The sequence below is a fragment of the Glycine soja genome, chromosome 11, assembly GCF_004193775.1.
Source record: "Glycine soja cultivar W05 chromosome 11, ASM419377v2, whole genome shotgun sequence".
NCBI classification, from domain to species: domain Eukaryota; kingdom Viridiplantae; phylum Streptophyta; class Magnoliopsida; order Fabales; family Fabaceae; genus Glycine; species Glycine soja.
Window position 1 is genome coordinate 49,563,043 of NC_041012.1, and position 18,694 is coordinate 49,581,736.

General features: G+C 32.1%; 2 protein-coding genes across 2 annotated transcripts; both read left to right on the top strand.

Moving 5' to 3' along the window:
• Positions 1 to 4,436: 4,436 nt before the first annotated feature.
• On the top strand, positions 4,437 to 8,965 carry LOC114374843 (cytokinin riboside 5'-monophosphate phosphoribohydrolase LOG1-like). The gene is made up of 7 exons (XM_028332549.1): positions 4,437 to 4,629; positions 5,044 to 5,141; positions 5,234 to 5,264; positions 5,978 to 6,077; positions 8,188 to 8,258; positions 8,403 to 8,546; positions 8,675 to 8,965. The coding sequence occupies exons 1-7, from the start codon at positions 4,510 to 4,512 to the stop codon at positions 8,738 to 8,740; spliced, it is 630 nt and encodes a 209-aa protein (XP_028188350.1). The 5' UTR covers positions 4,437 to 4,509; the 3' UTR covers positions 8,741 to 8,965.
• Positions 8,966 to 11,562: 2,597 nt separating this feature from the next.
• On the top strand, positions 11,563 to 18,129 carry LOC114376026. The gene is made up of 15 exons (XM_028333926.1): positions 11,563 to 11,717; positions 12,516 to 12,625; positions 12,782 to 12,890; positions 12,974 to 13,135; positions 13,772 to 13,876; positions 14,665 to 14,748; positions 14,846 to 14,961; positions 15,154 to 15,255; positions 15,341 to 15,454; positions 15,580 to 15,636; positions 15,756 to 15,822; positions 15,952 to 16,005; positions 16,592 to 16,666; positions 17,510 to 17,545; positions 17,751 to 18,129. Exons 2-15 carry the CDS (start codon positions 12,615 to 12,617, stop codon positions 17,850 to 17,852), a joined length of 1,194 nt encoding a protein of 397 aa, XP_028189727.1. The 5' UTR covers positions 11,563 to 11,717; positions 12,516 to 12,614; the 3' UTR covers positions 17,853 to 18,129.
• The last annotated feature ends 565 nt before the right edge of the window (positions 18,130 to 18,694 follow it).

Here is an 18,694-nt window from a genome sequence, read left to right on the forward strand (position 1 = left end):
CCATATCTGATCCCCCTTTAAAAGTTTAGACCTTGGTTATTTGAATTATCAATATTAATTCTCATTAATTGTTATATAGAACCTTTGACTTTGATGTTGTGGAGCTTACTATTTGGAATCCCTTATCAGGTGTTATTAGAATAATAATTAAGCAAATAAAAATAATCATTTTTTTATTAAATGGAACATCTTTAAATTTAGGTTTAAATCCAATTTAATACTAAAAACTAGCTTATGAGGCAAAGCTTACCTTACTAAACATGTGCAGGCTGCAAAGTGTTGGCCCGATAACAACCTGAGAACAGACTTAAAAACTAAAAAAAATGATAAACTCGGATAATATTTTAAAATTTGAGTTTAGACCTTCAATCTCAACATGGCAAAATTAGTGGTTAATACAGAAAACCATAAATAAAAAGTGAAAATTCGAAATGTTTTTAGTTAGGCAAATTGTTGCATCATTACAGTCCTTTGACTTCCTTACAAATAGACAAGTTCTGTTTGATTAACAAATGAAGTGAGCCCATTTTCTATCACATGCTCTGGACAGGGTAGTAGCTAGTATGTATATGCATGGAATATTAGCTAAAACAGTAGCGATACATGCGTTGCTTGAACGATATGATGAAAGAGACGTGTGCCTTATCCAAAAAGGCAAACCTTGGACAATGTTTTAATCTCTTACGAATATGAAAGAATGCAGACTTAATTGAATTTACCTCTGCATTCATATTTTACCATTTTCTGTCCAGAATATGTAACTACTGATTAATAAAAAGAATATGTAATTACTTAAAGCTAGCATTAGTTTTTTCTGATAAAATTAGCATTTTACTTGTTTTCTATTTAATACCATTTTTTGTATAAAGTATTAAGATGGATTATTAGGAATATGCTATATGTCATTATTGTTTAATTCATTTGTGGCACAACCCCAGAAGCTAACCAACTAGGCTCTGTGTCCTTAAACGTGAACAATCTTGGACCCAGCATGGATACCTTGTACACTAATGTACTTTAAAGAGATTCAATTTCATGAATCTGCACCGACAAATCTACAAGGCACGAGGAGAAATAACATGAAATGAATAAAGAGAATGGAAAGGGGATGTATTTGGGTTATTAACTAGCTAGTACGTACGTGGATGATTATCTGAGTAGGATTCCCACCATTTAGTTGAGGAAGGAACTCAATGATTCATTTACTTGCAAATGCACGAGATGGTGTCTCCTTGGAATTGAAACTCCAGCAAAAAGGGCAAAGTTGTTAACAAAGCTTGCCTCCACCAAAGGAAATTTGGGAATTAATGGATATAATTAGTGAACTTAAATTTATAAAGAAGATGTTTTGAATTAATAGACTGCCCTATATATTATCATTATTGTTGTGGTTATTTATATTTATTTTAAAAAATTGACCTAATAACTTGATTTTTTTTTTATGATTAATTTGATATTTCTCTTATTGATTAAATAAAATTAAAAAAAAAGGTCTTTATAATCTATATATTTATAAAACTGTCCAATATCTTGTCACATGCTGACTCTTCGTGTTGGACCGTAAAAATCTTTTTTTTTTAATTTCTTTCTTGAAAAAATTCCACGTTTTAATTTTTTTAAAATCTGTGCAACAACACGGCCTCGCACCTAGTTTATTTAATAAATATATCTTACTTAAACTTAATTTAGACTTGAATATAATGAAATTTACCAATTCAGGTTAGAATATTTACAAATAAGTTTGATGATAAGTCAAGTTTAATTCCCAAACTTAGAGCATTAAATTAATGACAACCCTGTAATTCTTTCTTTGATAAAACACATTGCAATGCTTTCCCCCAACAAAGGATAAAGAAAGTGTAGGCTAATCGCATTGTTTGCCAACATAAGGCCACACATCTTATCTGAGAAGAGATGGGATACGCTTACTTTATTGCTAGTTGATTAACATAGTCAAAAAATTTGGCTGGTTGTAATATAAGAGGGAGACAAAAAGGGTAACATCAAACAAGAGTCTGTGACAGATTAAACGTTTCCAAATATGGTGAAACCAATTTGATCATGGTTTATATGTGTTGAGTTCTTATTGGCCTTGGAGATGTTTCTTTCCAATAGGACTCTGAACGATTGCCATAATTTTCTTCTCAAAGGATGGCTGGGAGTGAATGGCACATGCTTGTTCTTACCTATCCTAAAGCTATAATATTGGTGTCAGCGAGGTACAGTTCACTATTTGTCCTCTGCTCAACATCTATTATTGCACGGATGAATTCACCAAAACCATCCAAACTTGAAGCTTAAATTAGACCAACTGGGTTAATAAACCTTTTTTATTAGAAACTTGTGTACGTGTGGATACTAAGCAAGGAACTAATTTGGAGGCAATTCTTCGATCCCTGCAATTTGTTAACCTTATGTGAAAAGTGTCCTTAAGGATGGCATATGTTTGTCCAGATCAAATGGGTATGCAGGACAGCAGAAGATGTAACAATCAAAACAAATTGATTTTTAAAATCACTAATAATAATTTAGTATAAATTCACACATAATAATTCAAAATACTTCTTGTATGGTTTAGACCATAGTACATTTTGTTTTTTTTAAAGCTATACATACATACATATATATATATATATATATATATATATATATATATATATATATATATATATAAACTATGTTAGAACATTTGGTTGTATTATTTTTTTTTACAAAAAAATTTAAGTGAGTTTAATTCCAAAAACTCACCAAACTCAAGAGTCAAGGCAGACTTTAAAATTGAAAAAGGTTTTATAAATTATTTACTAACAAGATTCTCCTTATATTTACATTCTTGTCAGATATGAGTTCAATGGTTAATGAATGAGCTAATCTTTATTGGCAGCTCCACTATATAAATGTTTATAAATATTTTTGCTTTAAATAAGATTATCTCTTGAAAGAAAAAAAAAACTTGTATATTAATAATTAATTACAAATAGCAAATCAATGAAATGACAGCACAGTAGAGAGTATGAAAAATATAGGGACAAGCAAGATTGGCCTACTTACGATAGCAAATGAAATGGAGGTGAGTGGCTTATACCCTGTCTAATTAACATAATAATTCTGATGGATAAAAGGCAATTAATGTTTCCCAGTCATGGATCAAGTTTGTCTAGTGAATGAAAGAGTCCGAGGGTACCTGCATTACAATGTGGGTGATGGGCCACCATATACGCGAATGAAAACTTACATGTAAACCTTGTCGATCTAAACTTTAATATCTCACACATTATAATCTATGGCATCATATACATGTTGTACATAATACTGTTATGTATTGGCAATTGGTAAATGGCACCACTGTGTGTCTGTAAGACTTGGATGTGTGTCGCTTTAATTATAACTTGATTGTTTTAACAATTAGAAGGAACTGTGTGAGAGGGGTAGATTATAATATGGGTTGGTGGATGGACACGATTAGTTGGATGCCGAATGTGATAAAGTACTAGATTAGAATTTAGAAGTCAACCCAGATGAAGATGCCTATGATTTGGCTAGTCACAACAGAATTGACAATGTGAGGGCAAGAACGGTGGAGCGGGAAAGGGTGTTTCACGAGCTCATCACAAACAGTGCATTCCAAAGTGTGTGTTGAAGAATTGAAAGAATCTACATATATATCTATCTACTAGACTTATGACAAAGTTGAATAATACCCAATGTCTGGGTCAACTTACGCTGTGTCTAGAATACACAAGTAACATCGATCTCAAGGTACTAGACAGGCCGGCAATGCATCAATTGAAGGGCCTAGGATAATTATGTGTGCTTCCCTTGAAACTAACATTTCAAAATTCTAGGATATCCTTACATTTTGGGTGACCCATATTAGTAAAATGTTTTGAAAAACACCCAAAATGGTCAAATACCCTCCTTAATGGCTTGGTTGGTGGTGTCATCCGTCATAAAATTTGAAACTCAAATAATTGACTCATAGTGTTGGAGATGATCTATCTAGCAAAAGCACTATGTTTGATTCATATTGTATGTAAAATTTTCTTAAACTAACAATCATGTCATGTCATGCATGCGATACGAGCATTTATGATAAGGTGGATTTGTGGTGGGATCAAAAAAAAAAAAAAGTCATTGAAATTTGAATCACACGAGGGGCATCCATTCCTATGTCCCGGAAAACATATTTTGATGAAAATAAATATATAAAGGCACAAGCTAGCACAATGATCTTCTCCACATAGGACCACGGATTGTTTTAATTTTTCAATGGTGGTGTAGAGGGGACCATGGTAAAGTAGAAACGCGCACACATCATTGGATCAAGTCTCCCTCAGTCTCTACGTACAAGTTGTGTGAGTCAGCGTCATCATCGGTGATGGAGTGAGGACGTGTGCAAGTGTTGCCGTTATTATATATAGCATAGGCGCGCGTTTACACCATCAACCGCTAATCCATTTTGTTCAGTGTGGGACATAGAAGCTGTTCTTGTGTGTCTGAGAGAGAGAGATGGAGAAAGAAACAGAGATGAAGCAATCCAAGTTCAAGAGGATTTGTGTCTTCTGTGGCAGTAGTCCAGGGAACAAAACTAGTTATAAGGACGCTGCTATTGAGCTTGGAAGAGAATTGGTAATTAATGCCCCCTCTCACTCTCTTATTTCTTCTTCTTCCTTTTGGACCAATTCTAAGTCTCTAACAAATACATAATATTGTTTTCTAATGTCATCTAACTTTTCTCCCCATAATTAAATTGGATTTCTTCTCATGTGTTGCTTTAAGATTCTTTTTTCTTATTTTATCTTCGGGGACAATTGATGACTTTGAATTACGTCAATTTCTCTCTCCCTCTTTGTTTAATTTGTCTTACTTTTGTTTTCTAATTTTTCAGTTTTTCTAAGCTTACAGCTTTTTACTACTATATACTAGGATTTACAAACTGGCATAGTCAACTAGTTTTCTTTCAACTTCTCTGCTTTCTTAGATTCACGAAATCAGAGTTATTTACATATACATATGCTGATGATATTGTTTGGTATTGAAAAGGTGTCAAGAAATATTGATCTAGTATATGGAGGGGGCAGCATTGGTTTGATGGGGTTGATTTCTCAGGCTGTTTACGAGGGTGGTCGCCATGTAACTGGGTAAGCAAATCTTCATCGTGTGGTCTCATTTTATGTAGTACATATTGAATTTGTTGAAGTCAACTAATTTTTTGTCTTGCTTTTGTGTGCAGAGTTATTCCCAAGACACTTATGCCAAGAGAGGTAATGTTAAGGTGTTTTGGAAGCATTTCATTGGAAATGATAAAAAAGAAAATGACCAAACACATATGCAAGGGGACAGAGAGAGAATTATCTGCATGTTTTCCCTATCTTAGCACAATAACAATATACGCTCTTGTTCCAATTCTTTGGCATCCAAGTGAATTTCCACCATACTTTTGTTATCCCAATATCTGAGCTTCATACACACTTGTCCTTTTTTGTGATTCATGTGCGGTTCCTAGTGAGTGGAACTACTCACAAACAAGTCACATTTTATTTATTTATAAGGTTTATTATTTATTATCCATGAACACATACACCTGGCAATCAGGGGTCTTCCCTTCTGAACCATTTTGTCCTTCTCTCCTAGTTCCATATAGCCACTTTAGATTCTTGTGGCATTTTAATTTTAAAATTGGTATGATTGAGGAAGTAAGAGAGTTTTGTTGATGACTTTTCTCTATTCTAGGCCCGAGGAGAAAAAGGGTGATCATATGATTTCCAATAGAGCCCACTTCTCTGGCAAGACTGTAACACTCATCATTGCACCGCTCCCTCTCCTCTCCCTAGCTTACTTCCTGATATTCCGTGGCATGCATTGTATTGTATTGTAGTATTGAATTGTATTGTATCAATTCTCACTCGCAAAAACTGTTTCTGCTTTACTATGAAGCTGTTTGTTTGATGAGTTATTATAATAATTTGGATTGCAGCTCACTGGAGAAACAGTGGGGGAAGTGAAGGCAGTAGCAGACATGCATCAAAGGAAAGCAGAGATGGCCAAGCGCTCTGATGCCTTTATTGCCTTACCCGGTTCGTACTACTACAACATAACATTACATTTATGCTTCCACCATTATTTCTTCTTTATCTTAATTACATTTTACAATTAACATTACATGATTGTGGAGATACAAGGTTAGTTTATTGATAAAAAGAGAAGAAAATGAACAAGAGGTTGCATATTTAAATTTTTTACTAATAAAAACTAATAATTAATATTTATTGATAAAAAATTATTACCTGTGACTGTGATTCAATATTATTATCAAAGGTTTGTCTTGGTTAAGAAATTTGTTCGGTTAAAAAAAATATCATGCTTACGAATTAAGGTTAAGAATAATTTATAATTACTCTTTTTTTAAACCATGTAAATAATTTTAAGGACACTGTCCATTAAAGTAAAAGAGACAATACCTTAAGGTTAGAACATTGACAGTAGGAAGGCTAAGCCATAATACATGTGAGCTGCAAGACCCTCTAGCCTCCTTTACCTTGACTGGGAGGTGTTTGCTGTTCTAGTACATCAATTATATCTCATGTCTTATAAGAATTGAAGTTAAAAGATTTAAACACCCTTCTTTCACAATTTATCAAGAAATTTTTTTAAGACAAAATCATTAGATCCACCTAAGAGTTAATGTGGACACATGTCACTCGAATGAGATTGTTTCTCTAAGAAAATAAAATAAAGCTCTACCGAAAAATATCATGTTTATTTTTTTTTATATTTTTAACCAGTATTACAAGAATGATTGATGAAACTATTATTATATTATGTCTCCATTACATAAGATAAGGAATTATAAGATTAATTTAGTGATAAAAAAATAGAAAAAAAAAATTAGGTTTAATTTTCTTCACTAACAATATTTTAATAATTAACTATTAACATTTATCCAAAAAATGTTCAAATTATATATTATGCACTTGTGATGTTGGGGTACTGTTACACGATCCAAATTTGTACATGTGACTAGTCAATTCCAAATCATAGTGCGTTGGAATACGAAAACGTTTTCATTGTGCCTAAAAAGAAACTTTTTATTTTATTTTATTAGGATGACTTTGCAAGGTCGCGAATCATTCTATTTATTCTAAAAAAATAATTGTTTAATTTTATTAATTTCAAATTGATTATTTCTGAAAAAAAAATTGTTAATGAACATGTATTAAATCAAATAAGTTTGAATCTCATAATATACATTATTATTTTTCTTATTGCAATGGAACCTTACTTAAAATTAAATAAAACTTCAACGAAAATTGGCGTATAGAAAAAATCCATACATTATCAATAGATTTAAATAAATAAAAAAAAAAACTTACGTGATGGATCGGCATGCTTCGATTGTGCATCAGTCATCACATGACAAATTTCAAATAAAAGATTTAAGTTTAAAAATATCTAATAGCCGGTACACACTAACTTAGTGCATGCCCAAAACCGTATATAGACCACGTGTAACAAGAATTATCCCATGTTTTTAAATGACATGTTTTATAAAATAGTTATTTCAGGTTTAATTTTGGGCTACCATTTTATAAAATATGAATTACACTCACATCTTTCTCAAATCTTAATAAAATTACACTTCATATTTTTTTCTTTTTTTAGGCATTATTTTGACCACCTTCAATACATATTATTGCCATAAAAATCAGAAAAAGTAAATGTTAATGGGAATAGTATATATAGTGATAGTGTTGCTTTGTTATATAATTAGAGGAGGTATTTTTAAGGTAAAAAAATATGATTATCGAGTAACATTTTGTTACACATTAGAGGATATGAATGTAATTTGGTCTTTTTAGATGCTGCTTTTTAAAATAAAACTCCAAAGTTTCTTGCCTTTTGTAAACTTTTTAAATAAAATTATTGGGAGTTTTCCGATATTATTCTTTTGGCGATTTTAGTGAAAAGAAAAGGAAAATATGCATGTGTAGAAAAAGGCAGAAAATATAATTATTAAATTCCTTCAAAAGCATGTAATTGAAGCAGATATAATGACAAACATTTGCTTTGTCTCATCGTAATTTTCAAGCCTAATCACAAATCATCTCTGTAAGCCTGAAATGAATTACCCACAAAAATAATAGCATGTAATGGTAATACTAATATATACCCTTTATGTGCATAAAGGTGGCTATGGGACACTTGAGGAACTCCTTGAGGTGATAACATGGGCTCAACTTGGCATCCATGATAAACCGGTAAACTCCTAATGCTACAAAGTTTTTTTTTTACCCTTAAAAAAATGCTAAATTAAATTTCCATTGCATCATAATTATGAAAATTGGTACCTATTACACTTTTATGAGATACGAATGCATAAAACAAAGTTTTGGTTTTAAAAGGTGGGATTGCTGAATGTTGATGGATACTACAATACCTTTTTGTCTTTCATTGACAAAGCGGTGGAGGAAGGCTTCATAAGCCCCACTGCTCGTCATATAATTGTATCTGCCCCAACACCAAAAGAGCTTGTCAAAGAGATGGAGGTAATAAATTGTAATTAAATATTATTATCTCTTCTTTCTTCTACTTTACTACTTAGCCTTGAGTAGTTGATGAGCCATTTCCTTCATATTTCTTTCTTTAACTTGCTTTCATTCTTTCACCCTTATAGGAATATTTCCCACAACACGAAAGAGTTGTCTCCAAGCTAAGCTGGGAAAGTGAACAGCTACATTAGTCCTCACATTGTGAAATCCAATGGTGATTTACATGATGATGACGATGATGGAAGTTTGTGTAGAGGGTAGTTGTTAGTTAGAGTTTCAAAGTCATAGAGACTATTATCGTAGATGACCACAATTTACTGGAGCCAGATTCTTTGTGCTCTTCCTTTTCCTTGTTAGTGTAAACATTTGATTGCAATCTAGCTATGAAGAAGGTTCACTACTGTGTTCAATCTGAATTTTTCCTTTTTTCTTTTTATCCGTTTATCAAAATTCAAAAACAGAGAAATCTAGTTATGTATTTGAATTTCTTAAAAATTTCTAAATCCTTCTTCCCAACATAGGGCCAGAGAATTTGTGTAGGATGAGGATCGCAGGATTTATATGTTTTTCTTTCTACATTTTCCGATTTTTATTGTACCATGGTTATTGTTGTGTTGAATTAAAGTAGATAAAAACTCCTTTAGGTGCATACACTATATTGCCTAATTAATTATGAACACAAGTTACCCTTGCAAGAAAAAAAATGACAAAAGAACGTAGTCTTTGACAGAATAATGGAGACCAGCTGGATTGTTTCACAAAATAATATACATGTAGTAAGAAATAAATAAAAAATAGCATTTGATTTTGGGACGACTTTATACAATCTTTTTTATTTGGAAGGTAAAAATCTTAGTTAAGAATGTATTCCTTCGGATAATATGCAATAAACAGGGAAACATAATAGGTATAGAAAAAATTAATCTCACTAACTAGTATCGTTAGAGTATTAGTCAAGCAACCAAAATAAAAAATATTTTATGTAAAAAGTATAAAAAAACAAAAAAATATTATCAGCAACATAATTTTTTTATCTTTCAATAAAAATATTTTTACTTAACTTCATTGACAGAAAGAAAAAGGAAACAGAGTAGGTAGCTAAATTTAACGTATATAAATTAAGTTGAAATCCTAATATACTAGTATAGCTAACATTTAATGTCATTAGGTTACAATTACAATGCATGCTTTCAACCATTCTTTTGTTTTTTATACGAAGGACTCTTACATTATTCTTTCATTAATGTCTTATTATTATTATTATTTTTATTTAATGTTCTGTTTTCTGAGCTCGTGAGTTATTTATTTTAACAAAACAAACCACCCATCACTATTCCCTATGCCTACGGACCACTTTTATTTTGTTGTCTTGTTGCTGATTTTTCCCAGGTTATTCTTTATTCTTAACATTTTTTTCTAAAAAAAATTACAACTATCAACTTCAGAAGTGAAAATACTGGCTCATTTGCTTTCCGGTTGACCCGAATGACAATGAAACTAATTTGACAGTGAACCTAAGCTTTCCTATATCTTCTTATGGGTAAAAATTAATTTATGTATAATTTAAAACTAACTTTTAGGTAAGTTAAATGAAAAAAATTTCATAAATTATTTATACATAAACTATACTATTAACTTATAAAAACAATTATTTTATTTTATATTGTTTTTTTCCCTCATAAATACGTGCAAGAGTAAAAACTATGGACTTTTCTTTTTGAAGTTACGTTAGGAATAGAAGCAGTGACGAACAAAGTTATCTGGTGGAGGGTCAATTTTTTGTTAACATAAGCTTATATTTAAATCTGAAAGGCTTGAGCTGGTTTCCACTGCAAGCTTGTTGGCCATGTGTATTCAAAATAGCCAAGTATTGTTTATTTGGATTGGTTTTGTATTAAATACTAAAATAACAAGATGACAGGATTTAATATTATGTAATGGATGGATTATATCCAAATAAGCTACAATTATACAATGCTTCAAAACAATGTTTTTTTTTGTTCTCTAGTTACAGAAGGTGAGGTTGGTTTGGAGTAAAACTGGTGGCACCTTTTGTGCTTGAACCTCAGTAAAAAATAAGTGATAGGTTGGCGATGCTTAAAAATGCAATCATACTTCACATTCGCTGAGAAAACGATAAGTTGACATATCAAGTATCAACTTTTAAGAAGTAGTACATCAGGAATGCTTAAAGAAAATTGCAAATATTTTGTGATGTCATCAATCACATATCAAATTAAATGTTTTCATCACTCACACACACACAAAATAAAATAAGAAAACAGACCAGTGTTAAAAACTGAAAAAATTAATTTGAACCATTTATAAATCATGTATTATTTTTATTAATTAATGTTAGATATTTTTCTATATATTAGCCTTTTTTTTACAAGATTCTCCGTAAAACGAAAAAAAAAATAAACAAATAAAATATGATAAAATTAATTTTTGAAATATTTAAAATCATTTTTTGAAAATTTAATTTTAACTTATGCTTAAGATAATTTTTTTTATAAAAATTTTTATTTCATGTTTTATGTTATTTTCTTTTTAATCAATGTTTATAGAAAATTTCATCCAAATTTAATTATGTATAATTAAATATATATTAAATAAAATATATTTAAATTTAAAAAATAGGATATTAAAAAATTTATAATATATAAAAAGATCATGTTGAAAAATCAATAATTTTAATGAATGTAATAAAAAACAAAAGAGGTGTTGTCGAATGTTGATCAGTTAAAAAAAACAACAACAACAATAAAGAAAAAGAGAGGTGACCCTACAGACGATTGAGAATTTTCTGAACCGTCCGATGGCATGGCTTCCAATCCAATCCAAGGGAGTGAGTTGACCGGTCAAAATCAAAGTCCTGAAGTCGCACACACGTGTCCACCACCTGGCACGCTCTCATACGCCTCTAAAAAAATAATACAAGGGAAAATAGAAAAAAAAACGAAGGCAGGGGTAGTTTCGTCACACGAATAAGCAGAGTGAAAATTTCAGTTTAGGCTATAAACCTCAACATCATTGACATTTGACATTTGACAATGGCAATGCCTGTTTGATTCTTCTCAGCACATAATCGATCGCGCTCTGTTGATTCGATTGAAATCGAAGAAGAAGGAGGCAAGCTTCAACCCTAGCGTTTCCACAATCGATTCTGTAAGCTTAATGAAACTCTTTCTTTCGCTCTTCGTGATGGACGACTTGTAAATCTGTGTTCCGCGGTACTGTTTTTATGGAAGCTCTTGAATTCAGTTTCTGTGTTTTCGCTGTCGTTTTATGAAGACAGTAGTGTACGGCGCTAAATAATATCAAATATGTTTGTTACTCGTTTTTTTGTTTCGTGAGATTCAGTAACGCCGATCAACGATGCTATTTTGAAATTGCGCATTTGTATCCTTCGGTGGTTATTTGACGTCACGTCAGTTTCGTTTTGTTCTTTTAGGTCGTTATGATACGGTTTGAGTCCGCGTTTGATAGTGTGAATTCATAAATAGAAATGCTTACTTATAGTAATCGGTGCTGTGTGTACTGAAGTATTAACGCTAAAATCACATCAGGTTTCTATTTGTTCTTGAAAATGCTTGATCCATTTGTCTTTGATATGTTAACAATGAGGTTTGAACTTGTGGCGTCATGCAAAGCACCTAATCACTAGCACAATCCTTGTAGCTTAATAAATGCTTGATACTGGCTATTGGTATCATTGTCTCCAACATGTTACTAAACACCTGCAATTATTTTTGCATCTTTATCCTCTCTCTCACACACATGCACTCACTCACACTCATTCTGAGAATATAATTTGGATTTACATGAGTGCTTTCACTTGGATGGAAAGACAGACGGACAGATAGATGTATAGCTCATAAATACTTAAATAGTAAATGCACATTCAACCTGACTACTACTACTCTGTTTGTGTCTTATACTTGATCTCATTTTTGGTTGTTGAAGGATGATATATTTGCGTTGGTGTTTGCCTGAGGATTTGGGGCGTTTCCGGGTGATACATAACTTGACTTGATTGTGGTTGATACTAACTGGACAGGAATAATGCATCGCAAGTAAGGAAAAAATTATTTTTAGAGTTATGATGCCTGCCTTTGTTTTGTATTTTAAATTTTAAATATCTTAAATATTAAGGTTTTATTTTATGTGCACTCGTTCTTTGTGTATGTTCTACGAGAATTTCTGAATTTCATTTACTATCTCTTCTTTAGTTCACTTAAAAGATCAAATGATAGTACCCGGATTATCATCACAGCTATTATGGGAATTGCCTTTGGATTTTTTGTTGGTATTTCAATTTCATCTGTGCATTTGACTAAGGTAATATTTACAACGGTAATTCTTTTCAATGTTTTGTCACATGTTTTTCATCCTTATAATTTTTCCCTTGTTATATTTTGCAGATTAGCTTACTTTCATCACCTGTAGGGAATTCTTTTGATGTACCTGTAGCTGATTCTGAAATAGACAGATTTTCGGATGAAGTAAAGAGATCTTCTGCTGTTATTGACGAGTCTTCTGGAACCAAAAACCTTGAAACCCTAGGGTCAATTAGATTACCGAAGGTAATTTCCATGCTTATTCTTTAGATGGATGTGAATGTGTGTGTATTCTCAGAAAAGTAAAGCTGGAGGTTTCATTGGTTGTTAGCACTGATATATTTGGTGAAAGTAATATGTTTTTTTTTTTTTTTTGGGGGGGGGGGAATGTGAACTTAAGCCTTTATTCAAACTAATCTAAGCTTATAGATTGCTTATAAAAAAATGATTAGGTGCAGGCATTCATGTGCTTAGCAACTTGTCAAAATGGTGCACAATTTATGTAATTAGATGAAATGATCTATTATGTGAACTAATATCATTTTTGTAGTTGTTTTTTTAGAGCAATGATTTGGGTGCTGATGTTCATGAATCAGGAGCTTATTAACTTTGGAAGTAGTCTGAAATATTAAAAATTCATTGCTTAAGCAATTTGATGAACATTAAAGTTGAATGAGCTTTTATCTCTGTCTCACTCATAAGGGACTATCAAGTTTTTTGTTATGATTAAACTACTTTCTAGAATTATTTTCTTCCGGGTGTGATTCTTGATGATTGTGTCTATAAATTTCCGACATCATTATATAATTATACTTGCTTTAGATTTCCAGCATACTATTTAACAAGCAAATAAAGTCTGATTCAAAACTGCTACTTTGATAGATATTTGTTGCATCAAATCCTCGTGGAGCTGAATCACTACCCCCCGGAATCGTTGTATCAGAATCAGATTTTTATTTACGAAGATTATGGGGTGAACCTAGTGAGGTACGTTGAAAAACAGTTATTTACGATGTGAGAAATTATTTGTAGCTTGTAGTTGTTAATGTTAGGAAGTCTCATGTCGTCTGTCTCAATTCTTGGGATGTAATTTATATATCTGTTGGGCAACTTCACTTAGTGTCAATTGGTTTTAAGTTGAAATTTAACATGGTATCAGAGCCTCTAGCCCATCTTAGTTCTTGCCTATTCTAGTAGGCTCGCTTGTGGCATACATCTGTGGAGGGGGGTGTTAGGAAGTCCCACATCGCCTGCCTCAATTCTTAGGGTGCAGCTTATATATCTGTTGGACAACTTCACTTAGTGCTAATTGGTTTTAAGTCTCATGAAATTCATCTAACAGTTAAGTCTCATATATGATATAGTACTACAAATACAAAATTTAAACAAACCCCAAAGTGCATCTCTCTCTCTCTCTCTCTCACTCTCTCAGTTGCATGTGTGTTGTCTATTCTTGTGATGGTGGGTGTGGCATGGGAAAACAGAGAGCCATATGTAGCAATATTTCAAATTCTTCCATTTAAGTTGCACATGACATAGGAGGCAAATCAAAACTATGTCCCCTACGCATGCTTTACATGTCCATATTTGCCAGAGATGTGCACTTTTCTCAATTGTGTATTTATGCAGCTCTTATTCATGCATGAGACCATTGCATGTTAGTGTGTCAGGAGTGTGCATGTTGATAGGCTGGTGTGGATAGTGCTGACATGTTACACGTATATTTCTTTTATATCTTTCTTGCAAATCTTCCGATGAAACCATGAATGCTGCAGGATCTGAAGAAAAAGCCGAAGTATTTAGTTACATTCACTGTTGGTTATGAACAGAGGCATAATATCAATGCTGCAGTGAAAAAGGTTATTGATATTGACTACCTTCATATATATGAATTTATTTGTATATCTACCATTTCATATTTTCTTCAAGATTGCTGACTATCAAATTGTTCTGTAGTTTTCTGATGATTTTGCAATTTTGCTCTTTCATTATGATGGTCGGACTAGTGAATGGGATCAATTTGAGTGGTCAAGGAGTGCAATCCATGTCAGCGCAAGGAAACAAACTAAATGGTATAGTTTTCTCCAATCATTTTTTTGCATTTAACTTATGAAAGTCATAGGTATTGGACATGGGAAGCCTATTTTTTTGTGATCACATTTAACTTTGGAATTCTTAAAAGACCTTATCATTCTTAGGAGTGATGACCTTATTGCTATACTCCTTTGCTTTTATACAATTTTCTCGTACTCAATGTTGTGCAGGTGGTATGCTAAAAGATTTTTGCACCCTGATATAGTATCAGCTTATGAATATATTTTTATTTGGGATGAAGATCTTGGAGTAGAACACTTCAATGCAGACAAGTATTATTTTCATCTGTCTAATCTGCTCAAATTTGATATTTATGCAACTTTTAGTTTAATTAATTGACTGTATTCTATTCCCCAGGTATATTCATTTAGTGAAAAAATATGGTTTGGAGATCTCTCAACCTGGTCTTGAGCCTAATAATGGATTGACATGGGAGATGACAAAAAGGAGGGGTGACAAAGAAGTTCACATGTATTCCTTTGCCCTTCCTTTCTTTCTTAACTTTAGTCATTGATGTAATAAGGTGTTTTTTTTCGTATCATGACTTCAGATGTGTTCTTAAGTCTTGACACATTTTTGTGTGTGTTGGCAAATAGGGTGACAGAAGAGAAACCAGGCTGGTGTAGTGATCCACATTTGCCTCCTTGTGCTGCGTATGCTCTCTCTCTTCCACCGTGGTTCAAAGTTGAATTGATGTATTGCAATATCATTTACCTAGATTTTCTTTTCTTTCTCTACTTAGTTAACTTTACTATATCTTTTGTTATTTTAGATTTGTGGAAATTATGGCACCTGTCTTTTCTCGTGAGGCTTGGCGTTGTGTGTGGCACATGATTCAGGTATATTTTATTTTCCTTGTTGCATATGATGGCTATGGTAACATAGTCTATGAACAGGTGAATTTTTCTCTTACATGCTATATAATCTTAGTAATTATACTGATGAACTTTCCAAATATCTTCTTGTAGAACGATCTAGTGCATGGATGGGGATTGGACTTTGCTCTCAGAAGATGTGTAGAGGTCAGTAAATTCTATCTATTTATTTTTCCCCTTCCTACCAATGAGAGTTTGAATCCTTTTTGTTAGCATTGTTGATAGGTGGGTATGCTTCAGTTGGTCATGTGTGCTTTCATGTGCCAAGCTTATAAGAAGCCATATGAATAAAAATTAAATGATCTAATTCAATATTAACATATGTTTTTTTTTTCCTTTGAACTTATCCAACATAGTGGTCCTGATTTTGTAAGCACTTTGTGTTTGTGTTTCTGTTCATATTAATGAAGTTTGGCTTGTGCTTTTTCTCAAGTTACTATTATAGATTAATTTATCAGGATTATGGCCAATTTTAATTCTTGAAAGGCATTTCATGGTTTTATCTGTTCTTGAATTAGTCAAAGACGCTTCAACAGTACCATTTTTTTGTCCTTTTCATATCTATGATGAATCTTCCTAGTTTTTTTCTTTTTGGAGTGTGAAACCTGAATATTTTGTGCTAAATAGTAAATAGTAAATAGTAAATAGTAAATATGGGGGTGCAATCTCATTACTTAAATAAAATCTTCTAAGCAATTTGATTTACTTAGTTTTAATTTGAATCCTTTTGCAGCCAGCACATGAAAAAATTGGTGTAATTGATTCACAATGGATTGTTCATCAAGTAATTCCTTCTCTTGGGAACCAGGTTAGACATCACTAGCTTACAATATAGTTAGAGCCACTTATTTTCTTTGATGATATCATTTTAAATTGAGCATGTTTTTATATATTTATTGGGAGTATATTTTTATTTTCCTCTTCCTTTTTTTTCCACATCCTGAACCTAGTATAGTTGTCGTGTGTGTACTGTACAAGTTGATTCTGGACAAGGTTTCAATGACGAGGAGTTCATATTGTTGCTTGTTGGGAGGTTAAACTAAGATGAAAGGGTTTTATTTTATTTAAAACTTGATGATATAGTATGGTTGTTGCATTGTGACTTGGAAGTCCCAAGTTCAAATTATGGAAACAACCTGTGTTTGCGGGATAAGGCTGACTATATCTTCCTCCCCCCTCCCTAATACACCACTTTGTCGGAGCCTCATGCATTGAGTTGCACTTTTTATGTTGGACAGAATAATAGGCCTTTTTCACACTTATTGGGTCTTCTTTTAGTTTTTATACACACATGATAGCCTTTTTCTTATTCTCGTTCTCTTTCTGCTTTTCACTTTTGTTTTGGGATGAGGGCGGGGTGTGGAGGTCGGAATTGCTTCATAGCTATTAAAAGTAGTATTAAGTAAGACCCAAAAGATGAAGGTAAAAGACATCAGGACGTCTTCTCGAGTAATGATTATATTTTTCCATATTTATTGTTTGACCAAAGCATATACTATTATCGAGTCCAAAAGTTTTTCATCCGGGGTAACAGGATCGAAATAGTTGCTACTACTCATCATGACAGTACATATAGTCTTTACTTCTTTTGCAAAAGATTTTGTATTAATTTCCAAATATAATTTTTTGGATATGTATGCATAATTTTCAGGGAGAGTCTGACAAAGGAAAAGGGCCAAGGGATTCGGTATGTATACTTTCTGCTCAATAATGCTACCAAGTATTTGCTCAGTTTTTTGCTTACAGAATTACTACATTGTTGGTTTCTCTTTAAAGTTGTATTAGAGCTACATATGCATTTATGTGGAGTTAGCGAATGCAAGAAAAGTTATATTAGTTATATACTTGTATTGCGGTCTGATATTTTGCCCCCTACTACAATACCCTTTCAGGTCCGAGCCAGATGCAGAAGTGAATGGGCCCAGTTTCAACTTCGCGTAACCAATGCTGACAAGTCTTATCTTGAAGGACTTAAACGTAATGGGAAGGGTTGATGTGTGGATCCATCTTCCTATTGTACATGTTTTATGTACACTCTCGGTGGTAGAAGTATTTGTTTTGTATTCTTTCCTCCCCTCAGGTGCCATGCGTATTTTCTGAGCCTTATTTTTGAGGAATTAATTTATAGCGATGTAAGTCCATCACTTTTATGTTATTGAATAACTTTCTATCAGCCGTTAGATTGGAACTTCTTGTCTCATTGATTGTACATATAAAATTTTATTTATATTAATTTAAAATCATGTCATCCATGATATGGATTAAGATTGACGTTGTATGTTATAAAATGTGAAAATAAAAATAAATCGACCATTTTTTATCCGTCTTTTTAGGAAAAAAAACCCAGATCGATAAAAGCACATTTTAATATGAATTTATTGAAAGATCATTAATATTTTGGTTTTATACTTGCAAGTATTTTGCAGTCGATGTAAATGTTTTTCCTACGTTATTCAATTATTGATTAAGGTAGTATTTGATTTAATATTCAGTTAACTCTAATATTCGGTTAACTTCAAATATTTGCTATTTAATTTAATTCTTCATTTTTATTTTTTAAAGAAACTTTTCATAAGTTGTTTTTTTATTAAATGATCCTTTTGCTATTTTTGTTTCTTGTTGTCTCTCGGAAGTCGGAATAAATAAGAAATTTGACATATTTAACGAGATTAAATGGAAAAACAAATAAGTAAGACGAATTCTTTGATAATGACAATATTTACGATAAATTAATTAAAAATAAATAAATAAAAATCGTGACTTTTGTAAAGATTCAAGACTTTATTAAAGAATTTAACTTTTAGGTTCGAGCTATGGTAAAATGTTAGAAATATTC

What these genes read in the sequence shown, in the direction of transcription:
- LOC114374843 (XM_028332549.1), top strand. Translation starts at nt 4,510, where the DNA reads ATGGAGAAAGAAACAGAGATGAAGCAATCCAAGTTCAAGAGGATTTGT. An exon ending in GGTGGTCGCCATGTAACTGG is followed by an intron (nt 5,142 to 5,233) that starts GTAAGCAAATCT and finishes TTTTGTGTGCAG; the next exon opens with AGTTATTCCCAAGACACTTA. An exon ending in TGCCTTTATTGCCTTACCCG is followed by an intron (nt 6,078 to 8,187) that starts GTTCGTACTACT and finishes ATGTGCATAAAG; the next exon opens with GTGGCTATGGGACACTTGAG.
- LOC114376026 (XM_028333926.1), top strand. An exon ending in TCAATGCTGCAGTGAAAAAG is followed by an intron (nt 14,749 to 14,845) that starts GTTATTGATATT and finishes ATTGTTCTGTAG; the next exon opens with TTTTCTGATGATTTTGCAAT. An exon ending in GAACACTTCAATGCAGACAA is followed by an intron (nt 15,256 to 15,340) that starts GTATTATTTTCA and finishes TCTATTCCCCAG; the next exon opens with GTATATTCATTTAGTGAAAA.